At 34.8% G+C, this 26,517-nt stretch overlaps 3 protein-coding genes across 3 annotated transcripts; all 3 read right to left on the bottom strand.

Moving 5' to 3' along the window:
• Window positions 1-1,739: 1,739 nt before the first annotated feature.
• On the bottom strand, window positions 1,740-3,729 carry LOC149401667 (uncharacterized). The gene is made up of 2 exons (XM_089612772.1): window positions 3,152-3,729; window positions 1,740-2,105 (listed from the first exon to the last, which is right to left on the bottom strand). The coding sequence occupies exons 1-2, from the start codon at window positions 3,604-3,606 to the stop codon at window positions 1,928-1,930; spliced, it is 633 nt and encodes a 210-aa protein (XP_089468898.1). The 5' UTR covers window positions 3,607-3,729; the 3' UTR covers window positions 1,740-1,927.
• A 1,397-nt stretch (window positions 3,730-5,126) lies between these two features.
• LOC149401666 (uncharacterized) lies at window positions 5,127-7,436 on the bottom strand. Its single transcript, XM_089610807.1, has 6 exons — window positions 7,171-7,436; window positions 6,824-6,889; window positions 6,431-6,502; window positions 5,837-5,966; window positions 5,634-5,759; window positions 5,127-5,557 (listed from the first exon to the last, which is right to left on the bottom strand). The coding sequence occupies exons 1-6, from the start codon at window positions 7,332-7,334 to the stop codon at window positions 5,411-5,413; spliced, it is 705 nt and encodes a 234-aa protein (XP_089466933.1). The 5' UTR covers window positions 7,335-7,436; the 3' UTR covers window positions 5,127-5,410.
• Window positions 7,437-17,995: 10,559 nt separating this feature from the next.
• On the bottom strand, window positions 17,996-21,564 carry LOC149401665 (uncharacterized). Its single transcript, XM_089613476.1, has 10 exons — window positions 21,178-21,564; window positions 20,704-20,840; window positions 20,437-20,610; window positions 19,593-19,829; window positions 19,402-19,502; window positions 19,250-19,322; window positions 19,088-19,156; window positions 18,851-18,958; window positions 18,540-18,665; window positions 17,996-18,437 (listed from the first exon to the last, which is right to left on the bottom strand). The coding sequence occupies exons 1-10, from the start codon at window positions 21,536-21,538 to the stop codon at window positions 18,243-18,245; spliced, it is 1,581 nt and encodes a 526-aa protein (XP_089469602.1). The 5' UTR covers window positions 21,539-21,564; the 3' UTR covers window positions 17,996-18,242.
• Between the last annotated feature and the right edge of the window lie 4,953 nt (window positions 21,565-26,517).

Genomic DNA, 26,517 nt, shown 5'->3' with positions numbered 1-26,517 from the left:
TGAAGATTTATTGACATTGTTGCATTTTTATTGACATCAATGTCAATAAATCTTCAACGATTCTGGGAAAATCATTTGAAGATTTATTGATATCAATGTCAATAAATCTGTAACAATGTCAATAAATTTGTAACGATGTCAATAAATCTTGACATTTTAAAAAAAAATTATTATGATTTTAAATCTTTATAAAAGAATTTTAAACGTTTAGAATAGAAAACTAACATCCCGATTACACTTTTTTATGCAGTAATAGCTGCATCATTTATACAAGGATATTTATCTAATAAAAGGATGTAAAATATCAAAAGATACAAATATAATTGCTCTTTATTGAATTTCGGTCAAAAATTAGTATGGAGGTAGTAGAATATGAATAATCTCCTCTTATTATTCATGATCAGGGGTAGAATCCAGATGATTGAAGTTATTACGACTTTTGGGTGTTTGTTGGGCTTTTGTATCATGTGAATTCACATGTGAAAGTTATGAAAATCATATGACATATTGTCATTTAAAATATTATTTCCCAGATAGTAATTAACTAATTTTTATATCATAATTACCTCTTCTTACATTATTTTTCTTGTTATTTCAATTTTTTTTTACTCTTTTACAATTTTATTCTTACAATTTTCCCTAGTTTCATTTAGAATAAGGGCTTTTTTAAAAAAATGAGGTATTATTTAAATGTTTAAGGATGTATATAATGGAATTATAATTTTTAAATATAATATTTGTAGAATATATGCTGTCAAGTCTCGTGAATTTCTAACGAATCAATCAGTATTAGTATGACCTCGTACATTTTTTAAGAATTCGCATTAAAAAATGTGGTCTCTAAATCCAAGATTTACAGTATAAATTTTTTTTTATAAATAAGTGAAAATGACACATGTATAACTTATGTTTTAGTAAAATATCGAGTTTAATCTTTGGCTTTCAAAATTTTCGAGTTCATACCCTCTATTAAACTAAAATAAAGAAATTATATTCTGAAATAGATAACGGTGTCACTTCTTTTTATTAAGTTTTTATTGACTTTTCATTGGCGTTGACTATAATATGTAAACACAAATTATTTTTATTCATTCGCATCAGATATGTATTTATTTAAAAACTAAAAAAAAAAAACAACAGTCTCTTAATTGTGAAGAACACATAAAAAGACAAATGGATAAAAATCAACAATTTGATAGTCATCAAAATCATAGATTCGAACATAGAATTCAGGATTCAAAGTTGCAATTCGAACGCAGAATGAAATCATCTTTTGGGAGATATAAATTTTATTCTTTAATTTCAATTAATGCTATTTTTATTTGAAAATTGGGAATTTGAAAGTTAGGATACTAGTTTAAATTTGATTCGTTTATCTTTTATAAGAGTTAATATCAATAAACGAGAGATTTTTGACACTGTTATTCATTTTATGGTATAATTTCGTCATTTTAATTAAACAAATGAAATAAACTTGACATTTTTGAAAATCAAAGATAACTCGATATTTTACTAAAACACATGGTATATATGCGTTATTTTCCCAATAAATAATTGATTATGTAATAGAAGCTTTTCTTTCTTTCATTCTGTTTCCTTCAAAGTTTCTTCCCGCAGTTCTTTGATTGGAAAAATAACACATATTATACACTGCCACTATAAGTTAAATTTGATATGTGGGAGTCCTTATCTGACTAGCTAACAAGAGATTTAATCAAACTTTTGAAAATTTGGTCACTATAAGTTAAAATTTTAGAAACATGTGATAAGCATATGTCAATTAGATTAATACACGGTGTACAAGGAAAAGGCTACAAATCTTACATATATTGGTTGAAAAGAAATAATAATAGGTACAGATTGCAATGAAATGAGATAGGATTAGGTATAGCGTTATGCATATGGTACTTTGAAGAAATTGATGAAGCTAGAACCTAGTTAGGAATTGCATTTGCCTGAGAAGTGGGGTTAGGGTTTCCATGAGCTTCTCACAAGGATGGTTGTGAATTCCCTCGTACGTCGTCACCACAATGCTTGTGTCCTTTGACAGCCTTTGAACTTGCTTCTTGACACTGCACGTGTGATGTGTGCAACGATAATAGCTCCTATATATAGAGTTCATCAATAATTATATCACATGAATTATCTTCATAGTTCATTATCTATGTATACTTGGCAAGAAAATAGGCATGCATGCAAAAAAATTTATATTTTGTCTCAATTGGCTAATACATAATAGTGTGAGCAGATGTTCGATTAAAAGATCTCACATTTATGCAAACTAAATGAAAGGGAGAACAAAAGTTCTTAGAGCGCATGAAGAACATTTGGATCAACATATAAGCATCAATTTGGCAATCTATTCATACTACATCACGTACATTACAAAGTAACCAGATGTACAATAATTAAGATGAAATTTGCTCATGTCTTTGAAAGTCATAGATATAATATAATAAGAAAACATTCTGGTTGATGTGAGAGTTTGACATGAATCATGAAGCAATCCTACAGAACTGATGTAATCCCATTTAAAACCAGACTTATGTATCAATATATTGATTATTATAAATATATATTGACATATTTCGCTTGGTATTAGTATAAGCTAGTAAGTTTTTATTTTTGTTGTTGATGTCTAGCCTATATATATATATATATATATATATATACTGATGATATGATGTATTCATCTACAACCTTTATAAGTTTTATAATTTTTCATATGATAAATTTAAAAACTTATAAAGGTTGTAGATGAATACATCATATCATCAGTCGATTTTTTTAATTATAAATTTAGATGTTTGTACTCTAATACAACGGGATAAGATACGTTATATCTAATTACTGATTAATATTTGTTGCAACAAGGTATCCAATCAACTAGCTTCTTTGAAAAAAACTCTCTCCTAATTAACCAACAACCTTCAAAACTGTATATAGTACGTACGGTTTACAATGTATTTGATTATCAGTTTATCAGTTATAAACGTTTTCTCATTCACCATCACCAAACATCAAAATCATTTTATACATATAATACACACACGGATACATACATATATATATATATATATATATGTATATATATACATATAATCCATATATATATATATATATATATATATATATATATATATATTTATACCTGGGATATGCACTGTTCTTGACAGCCTTCTGCCCATACTTTCTCCAACGAAATCCATCATCGAGGATATCGTCGGCGCTCCTTGTCTGAAACGCAAACCTCGGCCGAGTCGACTTCCTCGCCTTCCCGCCAGATTTCCTCTTGCTACTTTCACCATAGTCAACGCCGTTCGTTGACTTTAACTCCATTTCGTTAATATTATTATTGTTATTAGTCATCGTCATCTCATTTGTGGAGAGTAGCCCCGACGAGCCGGGCTGTCCCGAGAAAAGGCTTATCCAATCTATCTCGGGAGCGTTAGGGTTAGGGTTAGGGTTAGGGTTTAGGAAGGACGAGGGAGAAGATGTATTCGAGTGGGGTGTGAAGAGGAAATTACTATTAGGAGGGTTTTGGGGTGAAAATAGTAATGGTAATGGTGAGACTAGAGGATGTTGAGTCGCTTCTTGTGGCTCCATTATAATGAAAACATGTGTGAGAAAGAGGAAATGAGAATGTTCTGAGTATGTTAGTTTATATAAGGAATATTATGGATGGAGGAAGGTGAGCGAAGATGTTGGAGAGAGAGAGAGAGAGAGAGAGAGAGAGAGAGAGAATAGTAGTTTTTATGGGGTTGAAATTAGAAGATATGTATGATTGATTATTAAGGGCGTTTAGAGAGAATTAGGGATAAAAAGTGAAGCTAAAACTTGGAGGGTAGGGTAAAAGAGACCAACAACATCTCAACTACTTCGGTTCAACTGCCTTTTCTTTTTATTGTGTTCAAATGACCAAAGGAGAGAAGACGTGCCTCCAACTGCATATCGTTATCATCTATGCATGAACACTAATATCTTCATAATATTAATATATATATATATATATCTCTCTCTCTCCAACCTGATATATGTATACACGTTTTATTTCCCTGTAGTTTATGTATATGACACATGTTAGAAAGAGCCAAAATAGCTCAGTTAAAGTGATATAGACATTGCTTACCAACCTAGCTATATTCAATTTCAGGGTTCACCGTATGTTTATGATTTATTTAATGTTAAGTGGGAAGAATGAGACATTTATTTCGAGGTGAATATTGTAACCTAGCTGGATTAGATTATTCCTTTTTATTTTCTTAATAGTTTTTTTTACAGCCTTGGATTAGGTAAAAGGGGAGTATTTTTGGAATGCAAGTATCCGGTTTTTGTTTTTGAAGAAATTATTGATAAACCAAATTTTCAAACCTAAGTCTCTAAATATCGATCAAATGTTTTTCATCTCATAAAATATGCTTGTCAACCATTTTTCTTACAATATATAGTGTTATTAGGCTTATTTTCCTTGACGTTATTTTTTTTTTACTTTTACTTATTGCTTACACTTTCATTTAGTTTTTTTTTTTTTTTTTTTTTTTTTTAATGTTAGGATTTTATTCGGAATAAGAGTTTACAACTAAGTTTTATAACCGGTATATGAGTAAGTTTTTGTAATCAGTATTCTTGGGAACTTATTTTGTCCGACCAAGTTACATGGCCCGTGAAGAGTGTACCACTAGCTGTCTGAACTATTGGGCTTTTAGTTTACTTAATTTACGTCAATTTATGACCCACATAGTCTTATTCATTACGATAGAACAATTTCATGAAAAAATTATCAAAGTACTACTGTATTTAAGTTTCAGCAACAAAATTATTGAGTTGCGTCCTTGAGATTTCTCCTAACTCGGATTTGGCGAACTATGTTACATACAATAAAATAATCAATTCATGTGGAGAAATCATAACAACGTGGGAGTAGAGTAAAAAATGGTCACATGTGCCATCATGTTATAAAAGTTCATGAAATTTGCACCAAAAAAAGAAAAAAAAAAAAAAAAAAAAAAAAAAAAAAAAGAATAGGGATCAATAATCAATATGATACATCTGTAAAATTCAAAAGCCTCTTGTGGAATAAGCTTTTTCACCTTGCGTTAGAATATTTTTTTACTTGTTTCTTCTCCTTTCATATTGGGAATTAATTATCTGTTACCAATATCAACGAGGATAGAGAAATATGTAAACTATAACTCGTTTCTGTGCTTCAAACAGATTATTGAAATTGGAAGCACTAGAAATTCAAGTGCTAGGATTAAACAATTATCCCTTTTTCACATGTAGCAACTATAGAAGCAGACCAAAAATTTCTGTCAGCTTTGATCTTCTCGATCAAACAACCAAACCCATCGTGACTGAATTGCAGGATAGAACAAGTTAATGCCTTTAAAACAGAATTAAATGTGTCTAATCAGCTGATGATCAATCTTCTAAAGAACTTGGCCTGCTTGGGGAAATACTTGAGAATTTCATCCTTAGTCACCCAAACAAAATCCTCACAATTCTTGATATTGTACTTGTTGCTGGTTCCAACAACTTGAGACTTGAAGAAGAATCGCTGAAAACAATAAAACTGGATTAAGTTCTTACAACCCGAAAAAGAAATCACAGATCGGCCAGAGATCAATAAGTACCGTAAAAGATGTAGATGCTGGCTCATTCTCTGCTGGATCTACGACCATATGGCCAATCGGGCCATTACCCTTGAAATAAGTGGTTGATAGGTCTCCTATGACCTCTTCTAATGCCGACTCTGCACACTGTAAATGCGTGGGGGTTAATTATATTAAGCAGCGATGATACATTGAATACGTCAAAAACAGATTGCAGTTGTCACCTTCCTTAGCGATTCCTCTGACTCGTATACTTTCTCTGGGAAATGCCAGACGGGCTCACCGGTGGGAGACCCGTAAGATTTTCCATGGAGGAGAAGATATAGTCTTCTGTCTAGTGCTCTCTGCAATGATCTTCATAGGAAGGGAATGAAATTTCACAATCTGGTGTAAAAATAGTACACTAAAATAAAAAGCCTGCATGATTAACGTCACATTTGATATTCTCAAGGAACTTGGCACCAAAGCATGGTGCTGATTAAACACCCTTCTAATTTATCTACACATGCTTAAGGATGCTAGCAAGTGACAGATTAATACATGTGACAACATTTTTTTTTTCTTTATGTAAGTACTCGCTGCTTAACATTCTTGCGATATAGATACGCTTTCCTAACTTTCATTTGGAGGAAGACAACATTAGATGAATGCTATTTTTGTCTTGGCCCATATATCAAAAATGCATGAATTTCTGTCAGATGAAGCCTAAAGATCTACTGTCAGCAAGCTCAACCACTTGTAAATTTAAAAAAAAAGGTTACAGAGAGAGCACTGTTGGGATGAATCTCAAACTAAAATACAAAAGAAAAGAATCATACTTTGTATCGTTTGTTTTGTCAGCTTCGGTGATTCTTGGGGCCGGTTTGTACTCAAATAATGACTCTTGTTCCCTGCAACAACAAAAAAAAGAGCAATAAAAAGAGTCAGTGAAGAAGAAAAAAGAGGTCTTGATTTGCAAGCATCATCAATCCCCACAGAGCACCCCATTTTTAAGTTTTGGTTGAATTCCTTCCACCAGACGATTATATTGAATTAGGCAGGGGAAAAAATCACAACTTGAAGAACATTCAATAGTGTTAGTTACCAAGTCCTTTTTTGTATTTTCTCTTAAGCCTACATATTGTATAAACTACTCAACAAGAATAGAGGTCACTGCAATTTACAAAGTCAAAACATAAGCAATAGAAATTGAAGAGGCACAAAGGTTTAACCTGGTGGTTGAATTTTCAACATATTTATCAGGAAGAGTTCGTTGGAATTGCTGACGCCATCTGAACCTGAAAGCGAACATGGAATGGAACGTTCAGGGAATAAAAATCGAAACCATTCCGAGGTTCAAGAGGTGAAAATCCCTTTGTGAAACGGAATATGTTTAAACATCACTCTCATTCTTCTTCCCAATCGACGACACAATAATTGGACGACCTTATGACAGGCCAAAGATCGCCCTAATTACAGAAACCGCTTTAAATAATTACAAATGGACTACAATTTCCGGAACTTTCCGAGCAACCAAACAGAATTGGAAACGAAAAGATATGAGAGAGAAAGGGCTTACGAGAACTCCTGGAAAGCGTAGACAGAGGGGTGAATCTTGGGAATGATGACGGGAAGCCTCTCAAAAAGCACGGAAGCTACGATTTTCTGATCGGAGGTCGTACAGAAACCTCTCTCTGGACTCCAGAGAGTACGTCGAACCACCGAGCTCAGAGCTCTGTGCATTGCCAAATCTATAGTGTATAGAGAAGGAGAAATGGAAGTATTATAAGGAAGAAGGTTATTGAGGCGAAGAGGGTTTGGTTCGAATCTCCGAAAATTGACAAACCGAAAAATCTAATGAAAAAAATATAGAAGAAGAAAATCCAGTTTTCAAATATTTTTATTTTGAAAACCGACATGCCCATAAAAAAATCGAACGAAAATAATATGTTAAAAATATAAAAATATATATAGAGATATACAGAGATATATTTTTTCAAATTTTAAACTTGAAAATATATGATAGGTAAGTTATAATATTTGTTTATGTATATGTACTAATTATAAAAACAATAACAATTTATATATATAATAATATTTGTAAAAAAAAAAAATTGTTTTGTACACAAGCACAAATAACGAGCTTTTTTTTTTTATGGCATGTGACTCTTTTTTTTTGTATTTAATTCACTTGGACTCTTTTTATTTTGGGTATTTAATCCACTTGAGCTCTTTTTTATTTTGACCCACTAGGGCTTTGAATTTCTTCTCCACTCCAACAAACACTAGGGTTTTGACCAAATCATAAATTAAACAGAGAAATAGAAAAATAACCAACTTAAACGTTTAACATTGCTAAATAGCCAAAGTTTGTTAAATTTTAGGTAAATATGCGTAAATAATGGCGTTGCCTAATATATGAAGCTGACTATCTAAGATTTACCAAACGTTGGTTATTTAGCAATATCAAACATTTAAGTTGACTATTTTACTAATAGACCCTAAATTAAAGGCTCACCAAACATTAAAAAAATCAACAATGTCTACAGACATTATCCGGGGGTTATTCCACGACGCGTAATGAAGATATTTCCTACTTAAAAAAAAGTAATAGATATTAAAATTGTGATTAATATCGAAAAAATAGGTATTAAAATTGAATGTTCAATGCTAATGTACATCTTTGTCACTAGTATCTCCATCATCCAAATAATATATGTAGACGTCGTCGAAAGATTTCTTATCTATTATCTGTTAGATGTATTAGCCTCTCTGTAATATTATTGCTTACGTGTAATGTTAGCCTATGTGTGTCGCTAAGTAAGAAAGGTGTTAGTTATAGTTATAAATAATGCATATGCGTATATAAGGATCAGCCTTCGGGTAATGACATTTATGTTGTCAATCTACAAGAAGAGTAGTAGTCTTTATTTATGTACATTTGATGTAATAAAGTCTCACAAAGACTCTTGCTTGTAACTGCTGAATTATTAATAAAAGTTAAAACGTTCATTCATTCGTCATTGTCTTGTTTGAAGCTTTATGATAAACTATAGTCTTTAGTCCTTAAACAAACCTAACAACAAATGAAGAGTCAAATATAGATTTGCATGAATAAACTCTTCATGATTTGCTTAAAACGGTATATTCACAATCTAAGAATCAAAGGGCTACCGATCTCAGTATGATTCTTAGGAGAATCTATGATGTCTGGTTATGAGACATTGAGAGTTGGAGACTCTATAGTTCTTCCTAGGTATCTTCTGAAGGTACTGAATTGACCAGTGCACTTCTAGAGATAGAATAAGAACAAACCATTTCATCTCTTATGTCTCGAAGTCACTACGTATGAATTGCATTGTGCTTACCTCAATCCTGAAATGAGACATGTCATTTCATAGCTTACGTATTCTCATTTGAGAAAGTTAGAGTTCTAGATTCACTATGTGATATAGACAAGACCTATTGGTGAATTACTAGGTTATGAAGATGTCATGAGTAACTTTGTGAAGATCTCATAGATACAATATTCATGTACGAGATTGCTGAAATGCAATGTATATCACCTCATGTTTTGTTCCTTGGAATGTGAATAAATGAACTGACCAGTGTCCAAATTGAGTCATGACTCTTATGGATGAATCAATGTGACTTGTTAGCTCCTCGTCAATACATTGTTTCTAACTTATTCACAAGCTACAAAGGAGTTGAGGAAATAACAACTAGAAGGGTAAAATGGTAATTTTGTAAATCTCATCTAGTTGATGATATTCATGAAGGGTAAACATAGATAATATTCAATGGATCCACTTATTACAATTAAGTAGAATTCTTGAGTAGAAAATATATTCATTTGAGCCGAGAGATTTCAGTGTCAACTCTTTAGTGGAGTCAGCTGACATTAAGCTAGAACTTGGAAAAAGGTTTGTGAACTTTTGAGTCCAAGTATGCTAGCTCAAGCTTTGTCCATTTGGATCCATGAGGTCACTACCACAAGTCATTAGAGTAGGATTAGTTAAACTAGAAGTTAAGTCAAAACAAGAACTAGACAAGTTTTAGGAAAATTGTCTAAAGGGTAATTTTGTCTTTTTGGACATATTATGGAATGAATGTCAATAAATAAGCTTTTTGGCATTGTCATATGATGACAATAAATTCATGTCACTCGGCCATAATGTATTAATTTGGCCTTGAGGAATGAATTTCATTTCATAGAATTTTATGTGAAAATTCTTAATGGGTTTTTCTTATGTTGTCATGAACAAATGAAGAAACATCTAGAAACTCCTTCTAGAAACCCTAATTTGTCCAACATAGCAAGAGAAAGAGAAATTATTTTGTGCATTGATGTATGAAGATACTTGTCAAAAGAAAAAGAGGAAACAAATTTTCTCTAGAAGGAAAGCTAATGGGCGGCCAAGGCTAGGAGAGAACAAATGAGGAAACAAATTCAAGGGTCAGCTCTCTATGCTGACAAGAGTTCTTCGCCTAAAACCAAGAAGAAGTTGACTTCTGGTGCTGAGTCATCTAAGGCACGTCCGAATACTTCAAAGGGGAAAGGTCCCGCTAAGAAGGAAAGGAAGAACTTCAAGAGAAGTGGAAAATGAAAAGAAAAGAAGCGAGAAAGCATTGGTAAATGCAACCACTGCAACATTGAAGGCCATTGGAAGAGGCATTGTCCTTTGTACTTGGCTGAGCTTGAGAAAAACAAGAAGAATGCTGGTATTGTACCTTAAAATTCATGATTAAAGATATCCTAAAAATGTTTTGAGGATAATTATTCATGAGCATACTTCTTTGCTTGTTGCAGAGCAGATCTGATGGAGCACACATGTGTAGACGAGCTTGCTGAGCAATGTCGGATTCAAGCCCGAATTGTAGAGAAGCTCATGCTCCGTTTGAAGATCTAATTTCCCGCTAGTTTTATTACTTTCATCTTTGGATTTATTTTTGAACATGGGATGTGTCATTTAATAATCCGAGGTTTTCTGGACTGTAGCCTTTATGGTTATTCCAGAAAGGATGAATCTTTCTTTCTTTATGTTTTATTACATTATTTATGAACACATGGTTGTGTCTTTAAATATTTTCTTCTATAATTGAATGTCTTGATTGCTTTTATGATATTTGGATATGCATGAATGCTTATGTCCTTATGAAAAAGATATAGAATATGAAGGTCATGTTTTTCCGTTCGTATGCTATATAGAAGCACAATAAATAAATATAAATATTATCTCTGTTAGAATTTAATTAGCTTTTATTGCTTCATTAAATTCTTATGTTGAATATGTTTTATTGTTTAAGAACTATTTAGAGCTTTGAAAGCGTCTAAATAATTATTACCATTATTCGACAATGACTTGTGCGAATAATAAGTAATAAAGGAGACACAACTAAGAGTTAGTGTTGATGATGAATTAAATTAGTGGGAGCTTCCTTAATTGGAACCTAGTCACTACTATTCGTATTGATTGAGTGGGAGCATCCTTGAATGGAACCTAGCCACTCTAGATTTATTGATTAAGTGGGAGCATCCTTAATTGGAACCTAGCCACTCTAAAATTCAATAATCGAGTAGTAGCATCCTTAGTTGGAACCTAGCTACTCATATTCATTGACTTAGTGGGAGCATCCATGAAATGGAACCTAGCCACTAAATAACCAATATTATTGAGTGGGAGTATCCTTAATTGGATTCTAGTCACTATTGTTCAATAAAATAATGGGAGCTTTCTTTAATGAAATCTAGCAACTTGTTGTTCAATAAATAGCAACATCCTTCATAGGATTAAACCCATCATTGAAGATGGCATCCTTAACCGGAATGTATATGCTATTATTCAATAATTAAAGTGGAAGAGTAATCAATGATTACCTTGCCACATAAATCAATGAATTGAAAGGAATGATAATTTTGAATTATCTTGTCGTTAAAATCAATAACCTAGTGGGAGCATCCTAGAATGGATCCTTGTCACTCTCATCAACAATAAACTTTCCTTAAATGGAAAGACATGATCTTGAGATAACACTCTCGATCATACTAACTTGTCTGAAAGTTATTAGCCCATATTTAATAGATCTACCTGTTAAGCTATTAGATTAAAGGAATAGAGAGATCTATAAAAGGATTAATGAAATGGTTTAAGCTTTAATAAGCTATAAGGTTAGGGATTGAGCCCTTAAGGAGAGACATTATCATCAATGATACTCTTCTTTCTGATACCACGAACCACTTCATTTGGGATCTTCAAAATTGAAGATGAGCTGTCCTTTGAGGATGAAGTTCCAATAACATAAAGACATGGATCGAAGTAGTTATACTACTAAACCTTTTGAAATATGAAAGGTAGATCCTAAGTACTTAACAAACTAGTCATGATTGTACATGGATGTTTGTTATAATCGATATTTTGAGAATGATCGATAAGTGAAGCTCCTAAACAAGTGTCATGAATAAAGTCATTACTATTATAGTTCTAGACCTCATTATGACACAAATAAATTGACTGAGCTAACTGTTTCTAAAATTAAATTTAGAAACGACATGCTCGTTCCATTATGTCTCAAACATACTTATTGATATAAGGTATGAGCTCAATGTTGAGGCTATCAACATTGTCTTTAAAAAGGACTAACAATTAGACCTTAGACAATGTCGTATTTCCGAGAATAACTACATGTGTTGTAAACACTGTAATTTCTGGAAATAGTGAGATACTTAGTTATTTAAATATAGTAAATCCTTAAAGTCCTGTGTATATATTGAATATGAACACGACAAACAAGGATGAACTATAAATAACCAAGTAATGGAAATAGGTCAACAAAGTTCTTATTTAAACACATTCAATAAATCACACTATAGTAAGTGGTGATGAGATCAAACCATGCAATGGTGCAACCTGTTTTGGCACCAAAGGGATGTACACCTTGATAGAGAGACTTGTTATCTTTAGATATAAAGTCTGGTGTATAATCTAAATGTATGCGAAGTGTTAATTTGTTCTAAAGTAAATTTATTTACTATGAACAATTTGTCTTGACCTTAAATGGTAAGTCAAAGATCACTTGCAAAAATGCATGAACTAGAATAATATGAAAATGGGACATATGTCAGATCGACATAAATGATAGAGTATAGATAAAAGTGGGAATCCATATGATGGGAATCTCAATCCTGGGCCAAGGTCTAAACCGTCTAGAATGATGGCAAAGAATTAAATTGGCTGAATGAAACTTATCTTCTCTGGTCAAAGTGGGAGATTGTTGGGAATATTGCCCACTTGAAGATAATGAATAAATGATTGCTAAATTCGATAATAAGATTACTTTATTAGCATTATATGATTAGTGGGTTGAGTTCTAAACAATTAGAATCAATAACAACTATCTTCCATAGCCTCCGTATTAAACTGAGTCATGTGCTGGGCACCTGAGTTTGGGCGATGTGCTAAAACATGGTCGATGACTGATATACGCTTGGAAAGCTATATCTAAAGTCATATATGTGGAACACATAGGTGAAGGCTGATCACTATGTGGAAGCATTCTACACTTGTGGTAAGTGTACGACCTGGACAGGTCTTGGTGTAGATGTGTCGTTTAAGGACCGTTACGACACACTAACCGAGGCCACTATGATGGTCACAGTGAGACTTGATCTAAATCCTGAAGTGATCATGGACACTGGGTTATGTTAATGAGCTCTTTGACTCATTCGCTAAAAGGCTATTCATGCTAATCACGGCTTATGTCTTGGGAGTTTTCTCAGAGCATAATTCGAGTGGGAAATGATTTACAGATACGGAATCCAGCCTTCCTGAAAGAAGGTTAATGTTCACTCACCTAAGGGTTGATTCCAGAACCGGTAGATTGCTAGCACTTTCGAAGTAAGTAACGTTCGAAAGAATCTTTCGCTGGGGAAGCAACAATGCTTAGGGTTGATATGTATCAAGAGAAGTATAACGGATAAATTGACTTCTCTCGATACGGGTTGAACCTGAAGGATCTTGATCACGAACTGACTATATCAGTGGACACTCGTCACGATGAGTAAATATAATTCTAGTATAAAGGAGAGTTCAGTCTTGGCTTACAAGGTGGAGTATTTGACCAAGATTAGACGAATCGATGGACAAAAGAGAAAGGACTATTTCGTCTTTTTCATCGGATTTGTTAAGCTCCTATTACTAGGTCCATAGTCCCCGATTCGGCTCTGATAAAGGCGGATAAGAACTTTCGTATAATAATGTTTATCATTATTAATCTCACTTGCTGTAATTGTGATTGACAGCATTAATTATGGAAAACGGGTATTCGCAGAATTAAATAAATATTTATGGTAGAATTGTTTATTTATTGTTTGATCAAGTAAATAAACAATTATTAATTATTTGTTTATTGTTGGACCAAGTAAATAAATAATTAATTGAGTTTTAAGCAATTGGGCCTTGCACAAAATATGAAAATCGGATTTGGGAATTTTGGCACTAGGGTTTGCGCAAAACCCCCTTGGCCGTGTGCCTAAAATTTGAATTTTGTAATATTGGTATTTACCAATATTTTCTCTTTAGTTGTTTAAATAAATGAGAGAGAAAAATATAAGATATTGTCCTATATTTTCTCCTTATTTAAAAGAAAGTATTTAGGAGAATATTTAGGAGAATAATATATTCTCCTTTATTTTCTCACTAAATAAAATATTCTCTATTTAAATAGAGAATATTATCCCATAGATATTGATCTGATGGATGAGAGAAAAAGTAGGATTCACTTGTTGAGATCCAATGGCCTAGATTTAATCCACCAGTGTGAACACAATAAAAGAAAATAAAATATTCTGGAAGATTCCATGAATATATCCTTTTTACTACTATAAATAGGGGTTCATGAGAAGGCAAAAATAAAGGATTTTGACCTAATAATTTCGTGGCTCTCCCTTGGCCGTGCGAAATTCTCTTTCTCTTCCACTCGGAAATTCGTTTCCATTCTTAGTAAAATAAGAGAGAGATCTCGAAACACCTAGTTTTGTGATCTAGTGAGATAAAGACTGTGCCCACTCATCTTTCTTATTCGTCTCGGAGATTACGTCTCGGAAGACTAAGGTGTCATCACATCGAGTCCTTGAAGGAGGAATTCCTTATTTGATCGTGTGGAAGCTTGTACGTTCAAGACGAAGACGGATTGTGAAAGCTTTCAGTTCGTGAGCCAAAAACTGTAAGTATTCGTTTTTCGCTCTAATCGGTTGCTTGATAAATATGCTCTCGTGAATTAAATTAATTAAACATAACTAGATCTTGTTAATTATAACCATAATTTAATTAGCTTATGATCAGCGTAATTAATTATTTTTCCGCATTAATATGGTTATATGGTGGAATCATCTCAAACGAGTCGCATCGGAGCGATCGTTCGTGTCTCATGCGAGCTCGATCCACCAACAAGTGGTATCAGAACGATTGTTCGTGTCTGATACCCACTTGATTCCCCAATAGTTATCCAGTTAGATAATTTCTTTGATGCTGAATGATCGTTATTCTGCTGAGTCTGTTACCTGCTGTTGTCATCTGCATTCGTCCATCTAATGTAGCACTAGGTTAGATATCATGCTTACTGAGTCGGTGTGACTCACCCCACAATACCCCCTCCCTGTAGATGAAGAAAGCTCAGGCGAAGTGGAAGTGCTAGTCAACGTAGATCTCATGACGACCAGCGGCAAGGACGGATACATGTAGAAAAGACATGTAAGGTTTTATTTTCTTTAAAACCAGTTTGAACCCTGTTTCTAGTCCATTTGATATTAAGTAAGTATTTTCTTAAAGTTTTGTAAAATTTAAACACGTGCTGAAGGCCTAGGCCGTGTTTACGAGTAGCGGTCATAAGTAGTTTGTAAGCATTTTAAAAAGAAAAGAAAAATTTTACCTTATTTTTCTACAAACTACTCATGACTTCAATGCTACTCTTTTCATAAAATGTGGTTTATAAATAATGAATGAGTTGATAGTAGATGAGTATAGGTAAAGGTCGCGATCCGAGGGCGATGGGTGTCCTGTGGGTCGTGACACTATAGTTACTTGAACATCTTCTTGTACACTTTATCTGTCATGTGCCCTCCAGCTTTCACAAACTTTATTTCACTCTGATTATTCGCCACAAAAACCAAGCCCTCTAATGCTTTCACTTCTTCTATGAGATGCAAGGATTGTGTCAAAACTGCTAGAGTCTGAGTTGAGCATCTTCACATTCTTTTTTAGTTGACTCGGGTCTTCAGAAGCCTCAAAGTAGACTCTATTAGCTCGTGTTACTTGTTGAACTATTTATTTTTTAGCAAGATTAAATATATCAACAATCAAACAAGCAATCACAAACAGAAAGAAATAACAGACTCACGGAATTCGTAACTTTGTTCGTTGGTGAAAAGCGATCTACTATCTCAATAAGCAAATGTACAAGACTTAGGTTTACAGACTCCTATTCAAACGCCTGGCTTCTTTAACTTCTCCAATGGATGGCAATCTAACCTCCCCTTAGATCAGAGAATCTCTCTCTCTCTCTCTCTCACGCGACTCTTCCTCATGAAGATCGCATGATCCTCTCTCGAAGATCTTTTAAGCGTATCAACGCAAATCACGCTCACATAACTCTGTACAAATAAAGCACAACAACAGCAAGTTCCTTGAACTAGTTGTCGATGAAGATCTCCTAGCAGAGGGACTGGTTTTAGGTTAAGGTCGACGTGATTTTGACCAAACTGAAAAGTGAATAATTAAAACAGACCATAGGTGGGTTTTATACAATACAATTCATAATCTCTCATAAAATCTAATAAGTCGAAATATAGTTAAAATATCTGATACTTATCTGTCCATAAAAATCGCAATTGAAAGATATTCCATTCATATTTGCGCGGGAGGAAAGTGACTCAAGTAGCCCGGGTCTTGATCGTGGTTGAAGTTGAACAACTTCTTGCAGCTTTAACTTGAACGATCGTTACAATTTGTTTTACCAAACTTATCCATGCCACAGAGGACCCAACAAATTATATAACCAATGTTTTGTATTTTTGTAAATTATATGCAATACCTTGTCATTTTACATATTCAATGATTTTTCGATGGTTTCTATTTGTACTTGCATTGTTTACCTATAATTATTTTATGACACGAACTTTAGATTATGTCCTATGTCGACTGGTGTTTTCTTTTTTATTTGTCTATCGTGTTGATATTTTTTACTAGTATTTTTGAAGTTGTATAGTTGATTAGTGATTTTAAACCGAAACTTGATGCCCCGTCATAAATTTTGATCGGTTATCGGTCTGAATTTTTATGAAACTGACCATCGCTTGATAATTAAATTTATAGTTTTATTATGTTGTTTTGAAAGTTAGCTCTCAAAACTTGTCCCTAGTTCTTAACTTTTGTTGGTGTTATGAATCGTACTAATTAATCAGTTTGCTGTTCTTGATGGTATCTTGTTACGTATGCTATTTTTGCTATGCCTTATTTTCATGATTGGTGTATGTTATTTTTGTGTCTTCCATGTACAATTTAATTTTATGTTTTTGGTATTATTATGTTGATTTACTAATAACTGTACGGAAATATTCGAATTGATGTGGAGTCGGGACCTCGCTTATTTTATAATAAAAAAAAAACGTGGGCAATAGCACGCAAACTTTATTAATAAATCATCATTTATGAATGAGGAAAACCGTGATTAAAATAGATAGAGAATAATAAGAAAATGGTAACAAAGAAAAGAAAAGAAAGAGATTGTAAAGGGATTACAAAATTTTTGTGATATATATACTCCGTGCCATCTTTAACAATTAACAAACTGATATTATCAGGTAAATCATAAGAATCTAAGAATTTGCAAAACCCAAGCATGTGTCCGAATTTGCTGAGAGCTTCGGCAACCATATTTTCCTCACGGTAGATGTGGATATGCTATGAGGTTCCATCTCGTAGCAATAGTCCAAAGAGGAGTGACCTTACCTTTCATCAAGTCGGGAGATCGTTTTGGAATCCGTTTCAATGGCCTTTATCTTATGTCAAACATCACTCGTCTTCAAGATGCTAAAAGTGAGGCTCTCGAGCTCTGCTTCAAGGCTAGTAGAGTCAACAACCTGCCGTGCAAAGCTTTTTATAACAGTATAGTCACGGAGTACTCCTCCAATAGATCCGCTGCCATCTATGATAGAACTATCGATATTAAGTTTATACCCACCGGTCGGGGGTTTCCAACAAAGCCACCTAGAACACCTACTTGTTTGAAAATTAGAGAGGGACCTCGTGTTGATGTGGCATTAAATTTTTTATTGTCATTTTTGTATGTATGGATTATTTCTTTGCCTATTTTCTTTGAGCAAAACAGTGAACGTATCAAGTGCATAAATTTTATTTCAAGATACGTCTTTTAAGACCAGTAAATTTGTCTCGCACGTTACTTTATCCAGCATAGCGTTTGTCTCACAACTTAGATATACTCAATCTCTATTTAATAAACAATATTTGTAAATTATCTGCAACATGCTATATTCTTATAAATTATGAAATAATGATCCAATTCCTCAAAAAAAAAAAAAAAAAAAAAAAAAAGATCCAAAGAATGGCAGTTTCAATATGCAGAATCTGATGCGAATCAGAACAATGGCTTCTTTCCATTGAGCATTCCCATCAAATAGTCGAAAACCCGGGTTCCTGAATCTCGGATCCCAGAATGCACGTACTCGTTCGTTATCCACAATCGAATTCCCGCTATTTTAGAGGCTGTTTCCGTGGCCAGCTTTATGTTCACGTACATGTCTTCATAATATACAGCCGCCGCCACCGGAACCTGTTAATAAAGTATTCGATTTCTCAAAACGTTATCAAATGATCCACAAGAGAAATGCACTTCCTTCTAAGGAAAATGGAATTTGTTTTTTGTGAAACAGACCTCGTTGTTTTTTAGTGCTTCGACGTCGTATAGCGGAGGCCAACCTTTCTTGTGAGCCAATATATGAGCAACTTCTTTGAATTTTTTCAGAGTATGAATCTCATCGAACATCCATGGGAAGATCATCTGACAAAAAAAAAATGTGAGCGAATATATGAAGATAAACAATCTGCTTATTTCGTCCATTGTCCTAGTTTTGTATATGCCTAGATAAAAATACATTCGAGTCTAAATTAATGTCCTTAATGAGATGGCTCTTTCCTTACGTGATCCTTTTTTTTTTTCTTTATTGATTGCAAGATTGCACTAACCTCTCCAGTGAAATATACAGGCCGGCCTTCTTTTGCGGCCAAAATTGCATTGAATTGGTTCTCAAATTCAGCTCTTATCTTATGAGCAGACCATCCGGATGAAGCGCCCTTCAAAACCAAGGGTGTGATCAGTAAAATAAAAAAATAAAAGTAATTAGCGAAGCAAGTTTTTTCTAGTAAATATATGACTGAAAACCGATCCGAAATCATTCTTACTGGTCTGTTAGATATATCTACCTCACAATATATGGATTCATGCAGAAGAGCGTATAGTGGATTTGTGTGGAAGTCAATGCTCTTCTCAAACTGAAAATACAAGAAACAAATTAAGGCTTGTGGCACAAATAGATGCTATACACTTCCATTTCAAGGTCTGTCGCAGAGGCACGATGTTCTTACAGCATCCAAGAAGTTGAAACTTATTTGCTTCGGCATTCCAGGAACCAATACAGGATCCCAGACTGTTTCAAGCCTATAGACCAGTAATAAGAAAGTCAGATAAAACTGATTCAAAGAAGAGTAAATTGCGATACCAAAATCCATACACCTACATGTAGTGCAAGCGCTCAAAACCAGCACTCATTCCCAAACAGGAGAGACCGAGAATTTGCAGGCTTCTCGGGGTTAATAAGCCCCCAGATGGAAGATTTACCTATACAATTAAGAAACTGAGAAGGTTAAGACTTTAAAGCATTGGGAAAATACCAGGACCATGTAAATACGATATGATACAGATACATACTCCTCCACTTTCAGATTGTGACAAATACTTGATGAGTTCTTGAACAACCTCGATATCCTGAGGATACCTCTTGTAGTACTTTTCATTCTGGAGTTTAACCTGTTCAAAGCACACCCTATACACAGAATCTGCAGTGCATCCGTTTCCAATTGGAGGGATTCCTCCGGTCAAGAGGACTTGTTTTAGTCCTTCTTTTGCAAAACTCAAATAGGTCACCGCACAAAAACCACCAAAGCTCTATACAAGAAAAAAAAAAAAAAAAAAAAAAAAAAAAAAAAAAAAAAAAAATTGGCATTCAATCAGTGATCCGGACCAGTTCAAGTGCACCACATGCAGCATCCTGTGGAATCACTCGTATACTTTCAAAAGGATTAAAAACAAAACAATAAGAAGGAAAGAAAAGGTATTTTGGATATCCTAGGGAAACAAAGTTTCTTCTTCTCAGATCGTTTACCGCTCAAAATCCCACATCGCTCTATACAAGAGAGAGAAACAAGCTGTCATTTTTCATTCTTAAATAACAACTTGTCATTCAACACGTTAACCAGACTGGTTCAAATGAAATCATATGGAAGGGAAAGGTCTTTTGGGTATCCAGGGAAAGAAAGTTTCTTCGTCTCCGATAGGTTAACGCAAAAAACCCCACCCCCCGTTGGTCTATACAATAGAAAGAAACAAGTTGACATTCGACTAGCGATCCGGAACGGTTCTAGTGCACCACAAGCAACATCTTGTGGAATCACTCGTGTAATTTAAAAAGGACCGAAAAATAAATGTAAAAATGAAGTGTCTACTGGGTAGGGAAGAAACTTTCTTCATGGTAATCGAAAAACAGAAACAATACCTGACCCAAAATTGTCCAAGGCCCAGCATCAGGAACGAGGCGTGCTCGAATAAACTCGGCATCGTTCACTATATTGTCAGCTCGGAAATGCTTTATGTAGTCAGCCAAATCCTCGGCAGACTTAAGTTGCATCATTGAGGAAGATGTCAAAGGAGTTGACAAACCCGTTCCACGCTGCAAGTCAAACAGTTCACTCAGTCAATACACAATCAAAACGAATTCCCAGAAAACAAAAACAGAAAAAAAAACATTGAAGAACATAAGAACCTGATCCATCAACACAACACGAAACTCTTCACATGCTCTTTGTATCCATCCACCGGCCTCTGTTGGTCTCATGCACTCAAAACCGGGCCCACCTTGCAGGTATAATAGGTATGGTAAAGGTTGCTCTTCTTTTCCAACTGCAAATAAGAACTAATATCTTAAACACAACAAAACAAAACAAAATCAATTTTTGTTTTCGATAATCTAGACAGCCTAAAGCATGTTAATTAAAAAAAAATCACTAGCTATCAAATTACATAACTTATACGCATTCAATGGATTCGACTAGTTACTCTCCGAATGACATCCTGTTTCTAATAATCGATATCTAAAAGTCAAGCAAGTACTATCGAGAAAAAGATAACAGCACAATTAAATTATAGTAGGACCACAATCATCAGTCAACGAAATCGCATATTGACTTCAAAAACAAACACACCGTAGTTTTTTTTTCACTCTTTCGACTCATATCACCTGAAACCAATTCGCGGGCGAAGATCGAAATCTTCCGAGAAACGGAGGTATTGGAGCGATAATCCAGGGGGACCATGAAGCGGTGGTCTCGGAGGCGGAGGTCCGGGACAGAGTACCAATCTCCAGTGCGATGATCTCCGGGTACGGAATCGTCTCCGGCCATGGAAGACGGTGCGAGGAATGAGAATCGGCGGGAGTAAAAATGGCGGGAATCCGCAGCAAAGTGCTGGAGATTTGAGGAGAGAGAGCGCGAAGAAGAGTGTCGTCGACGGTGATAGTTACAGGTGTTGAGACGGAGCAGTGGAATTGTCGAAAATGGAGGCGCTCGAAGAAACGACGACGTTCCAGTTGTAGAAAGCATTTCAAATTAGACCATGAAATTGGGTAAAGAACGATAGAAGAAAATAGTAATAGTAAAAATGCCATTCACTAAGGTCAGATAAAATAGCGGCATAAATACTTGTATACCTATTTATTAAAAATCGCGGGATAAATATTTATTGTCGATTTTTTGTATCTCCGTCATTATCAAACTGTTAGTTATGAATGTCGATGTCACGTGTCAACATCTTATAATTTTGATAGTTAAAAAAATAAATAATTTATTTATATTATTATTTTAACTGAAAGAAACATTTTTCAACATCTTGTAATTTTGATAGTTAAAAAAATTCAAACAAACCATTCTCTCTCTACGTACACACAAACAGATTAATTTTTACTCAACCGAAAAGCAATACTAAATAACCCTCTCTATACTCATGTTTTGCTTTGTATGCGTTCCAAATTGAAACATATATAGATCTATAATGTCTTCAAAACAGATAGAGAAATTCACAAAATCCAAATGAATACATTTGATGCCTAATTTTTAGAGCTTCTTCTTTGTTCAATTTCACACCAAATGACATATATTCAAACCCATTAAGCCAAATAGATATCATCTCAAACAAAATATGAAAAACACAGAGATTTCATAAGCTATCGTGGAGCGAGTTCTTGAGTCTAGCATGGAGGCAGGCGGGGTTTCCTGCTCATGAACTACGCAGAGGTGGAGATCAAGCACATCGAGGAAAAAGATGATCAACATATCTTAGATGACAGTCTGGACAAACAAAGAGGTGACTCTGGTCTCCCTCTTCTTCTTCTCTTTTTTTTTAGGATCTAGAATATATTTAGAGACCTTGGATCTTTTACCAAGTTAACATCGATTCTCACCCGTTTTGGTTCACCAAATCACCGATGAAGACTAGTCTATTCCCTATTAAGATCTCCAATTTAATTATGAGCATAAAAATTCCAGCTCAAATTCCTGAATTGAAAACACTTTTTAATTTTCGACTTCCAATTTTTTCTTTTACCATCAGTGCCTTCTTCCGATTAGTAACATCTTTACAATTGCAAAATTGAAAAGAAATGATGAGAGAGAGAGAGAGAGTTTAACTTTTTAATAAATCAAATTAATTATTTATTTTTAATTATCAAAATTACAAGATGTTGACACGTGGCATTAACATCCAAAGTTAACAATTTGGTAGTGACGAAGATACAAAAAATTGACATTAATTATTTATCCCGCGACTTTTAGATAATAGGTATATAAGTGCAACAACTTGCAAAATTCAGGTATTTATGCCGCTATTTTCTTTTATGTGAACAATGGTAACTTTCGTTGTTTTCTCTTGCCTCACATTTGTATATCATTTTAAATTAAAAATTGGACATTAATTTGTAAACATTTATACATATCGCTCAAAAAATAAGCCAACCATATCCATTGTCGGGTAGAATATAAGAAGAGAATTACCTACTTTTATTTCAGTCTAAAAAATGACAGTACCTTTTTTGAAAATTGAAAGAGCCATTTCATTCATTAGAATAAGTCAAATTGACTACCAAAGTAAGAGCAATACAAAATGGATTCTCAAAAAGCTAACAAACAATGTTAATGTAATTAAAAGAAGATCTAGCAAAAGTGTGAGCATCAACATTTCCTTTTCTGGGAGTGAAGCAACTCGAGCAAGCACTAGCTTCCATAAGCAAGAGACAGATATTGAAGATGATGGGTTCAATATGAAGAGGTGGGGTGCGAGAAGTGATCGATTTGATGAGGGAGAGACGCTCCACCACGCCCCCCTGGAGACCGTGAGTTTTTGCAAATAGTACACATTCATGGACGGCTAGGGATTCAGCTACCAGAGGATCGTGAGACGTCGGGCAATGGATGCAGAAAGCACCAATGAAATTCTCGTCACAGCTTCTCACTACGCCTCCAAATCTTGTTCCAAACCCATTCCCCATGATAGACGCATCTACATTCATCTTGAATTTACCGGCATTCGGGGGGCCCATCTTGGTTTGGTTCGAGAAGTGACAGTCCGGTGGCGACCGTGGTTCCGGGAGCTGTGAAACTCGTAGAGCCAGGTCTCGATGGTCTCTAGAATAAGAGGATTCGGCTGAACGTCGTTTCCATTAGCGAGATTGTTTCGAGCTTTCCAAATCAGGAAGCAAATCGACCCGAAATGTTCACGTTCTTCGCGAGAGAGCCACTACCATATATCGATGATGAGATTGCCAAATAAGGGATCGGGGTAGCCTAGACACGGTCACCGAGCGAGGAGGATCTCCACATTTTACGAACCTATGACCAAAGAAAGAAAATGTGCGCAGAGTTTTTGTAGGAGCCACTCATGGGGCAGGACTTAGAGCAAGGGACTTGACGGCGAGCGAGGTCCTCGAAGGTCAGGGCTATTGCGAACGAGTCTTAAAGGAAGATCTTCAGCTTCAGTAGAGTAGGAAAATTCACTACTACAAATTAACATATTGGGTGCGGAAGGGTATTAGGTGCGACATGTTCTTCCAAAAAGTATGTGGAGATGATGGGAATGGTGAAGTAAAAGCATACTCGCAGAGAAGTCGATAATCTGACTTCACCGTTTACACTCCCGATGCGTCATAGTGCCAGAGAAGTGACTCTGGGTTGCTATTGTGGCTCAGGGGGATCGACAATATACTATCAAGGGGCCATAAGATGTCATGGACCTGCGGCTCGATCCCGGTGCGTAACACACCGTCGATCAGATCGGCAACCAAGAGTTTATCATGTCCTTCTTGAGGGTTGGTGATGGGGGAGAAACTGGGGTGGCGAGGGAGCCAATGATCGGATAAAGCTATTATGAGGGATCCATGTTTGACCAGCCACCGAAGCCCCAACATGAGGGCTTCTCGTCCCCAAAGAGAGAGACCGCCAGAGGAAGAGGCACCGTCTTTGATATAGGCAAAAAGGAAAGAGTTAGTGGAAAAATATATTATTGGAATTGATCTAGGGTTTAAGAAAAAGTTTAACGCTTCGGTAAGCGGCGGAATTTTAAAAATTTTCTTTTAACAAGTAAAACGTTTTTACTAACCTGGACAAAGAGCAAGCACATGTAAATAAAAACTAATATGAGCATTAAAGATTACTAACCTTTTTAGAAGCTTGAACGTTGAGAAGCTTTTGGAAAGTTGCAACGTTCGTCTCCCTCGCAGCACGTCTCTCTTTCTTTCCTCAGCAACTCGAGCAACCACGAAAGTTTCTATCACTAAATCACTTGAGAGAAAATGAATTAGTGAGTGGACACTTTTAAACACGACGACTCAAGAACAAGTCTTAGAGTCGAAGAGCTAAAACCACTAGGTCAAATGAGGACCTAGGAGCCAAAACAAAAACAAAAAATAACTAGAGAGAGAGAGAGGAGTTCGGCCACAAGGTCTAGAGAGAGAGTCTCTCAATCTCTAACTTATGTGGAATGAATGAAATGAGAGAAATGAGGTGGGGTATTTATAAGAGGAGGATTACCTTCAAAAGGTAATTTCCTCTTTTCTATAGAATATCAAATATTCATGAACGAATCGTATTTCCTCTTTTTTTCCCTTGCTTTGCACGTCCAAGCTTGTCCAACAAAGCCTTGGATTTGTTTCCTCGTTTACTCTCTCTTAGTTGGCCGAAATTCCCTTGCTTCTAGAAGCAAATTTGTTTCCTCTTTTTCTTTTGGCAAGTATCTTCATACATTAATACACAAAATAAACTCTCTTTCACACTAAGGGCTGCACAAAATTAGTCTCCCATTCTCTTGGGTTTGACGGCCAAAAAGGCTTCTAGAATGCCTTTCTATATTTTTCTTTATTTTTTCATGACAACACAAGAAGAGCCCATTAAGAATTTCCAAGTAAAATTCTATGAAATGAAATTAATCCTCAAGGCCCAAATTCTTTAAGTTGGCCGTGTGATTTAAATTTCATTTGTCATCATATGATAATGTCAAAAAAATTTATTGACATTCATTTCATCCTATGTCTAAAAAGACAAAAATACCCTTTTGACAATTTTCACAAAACTTGTCTCGTTCTTGTTTTGACTTAGCTTCTAGTTTAACTATTCTTACTCGATATGATTTGTGACAGTGACCTAATGGATCCAATGAACAAAGCTTGAGCTAAACACTTGGACTTAAAAGTTCACAAACCTTTTCCAAGTTTAGCTTAATGTCAACTGACTCCACTAAAGAGTGTGAAAATCTCTCGGTTCAAATGAATTTATTTTCTACTCATTAATTCAACCAAATTATGATGAGCGGATCCACTGAATATTATCTATGTTTACCCTTCATGAATATCATCAGCTAGTCGGGATTTACGAAATTACCAGTTTACCCTTCTAGCTGTTATTTCCTCAACTCATTTGTCGCTTGTGAATAAGTTAGAAACAATGTATTGACGATGAGCTAACAAGTCACATTGTTTCATCCAAAAGAGTCAGGACTCAATTTGGACACTGGCCAGTTCATTTATTCACACTCCAAGGAACAAAGCATGAGGTGATATACATTGCATTTCAGCAATCTTGTACATGAATTCCATATCTATGAGAACTTCACAAAGTTACTCATGACATCTTCATAACTTAGTACTTCACCAATAGGTCCTGTTAGGAATCACATAGTGAGTCCGAACTCTGACTTTCTCAAATGAGAATACGTAAGCTATGAAATGACATGTCTCATTTCAGGATTAAGGTAAGCATGATGCAATTCATATGTAGTGACTTCGAGACATAAGAGTTTAAATGGTTTGTTCTTATCTTGTCTTCTAGAAGTCCACTGGTCAATTAAGTACATTTGGAAGATACCTAGAAGAACTATAGAGTTTATTCTTCTAGGTATCGTAACCAGACATCATAGATTCTTCTAACAATCATACTGAGGTCAATAGTCCTTTGACCCTTAGATTGCGAATATATCGTTTTAAGCAAACTACGAAGAGTTTGTTCATGCAAATCTACATTTGTCTCTTCGTAAGTTG

This window comes from Urtica dioica, chromosome 4, assembly GCF_054948205.1.
Source record: "Urtica dioica subsp. dioica isolate 48M chromosome 4, U.dioica_male_clone48M_v1_H2, whole genome shotgun sequence".
NCBI lineage: Eukaryota > Viridiplantae > Streptophyta > Magnoliopsida > Rosales > Urticaceae > Urtica > Urtica dioica.
This window is presented reverse-complemented; position numbering and strand designations above follow the sequence as displayed.

Coding starts and splice junctions, on each gene's coding strand:
- LOC149401667 (XM_089612772.1), bottom strand. CDS start 3,606: ATGGAGCCACAAGAAGCGACTCAACATCCTCTAGTCTCACCATTACCA. Junction 2,106..3,151: donor AAGAACAGTGCATATCCCAG/GTATAAATATAT, acceptor CTCTATATATAG/GAGCTATTATCGTTGCACAC.
- LOC149401666 (XM_089610807.1), bottom strand. CDS start 7,334: ATGCACAGAGCTCTGAGCTCGGTGGTTCGACGTACTCTCTGGAGTCCA. Junction 6,503..6,823: donor GTTGAAAATTCAACCACCAG/GTTAAACCTTTG, acceptor TTGTTGTTGCAG/GGAACAAGAGTCATTATTTG. Junction 5,558..5,633: donor CAGCATCTACATCTTTTACG/GTACTTATTGAT, acceptor TATTGTTTTCAG/CGATTCTTCTTCAAGTCTCA.
- LOC149401665 (XM_089613476.1), bottom strand. CDS start 21,538: ATGCTTTCTACAACTGGAACGTCGTCGTTTCTTCGAGCGCCTCCATTT. Junction 20,611..20,703: donor GTGTTGTGTTGATGGATCAG/GTTCTTATGTTC, acceptor TTTGACTTGCAG/CGTGGAACGGGTTTGTCAAC. Junction 19,503..19,592: donor CACAATCTGAAAGTGGAGGA/GTATGTATCTGT, acceptor TTAATTGTATAG/GTAAATCTTCCATCTGGGGG.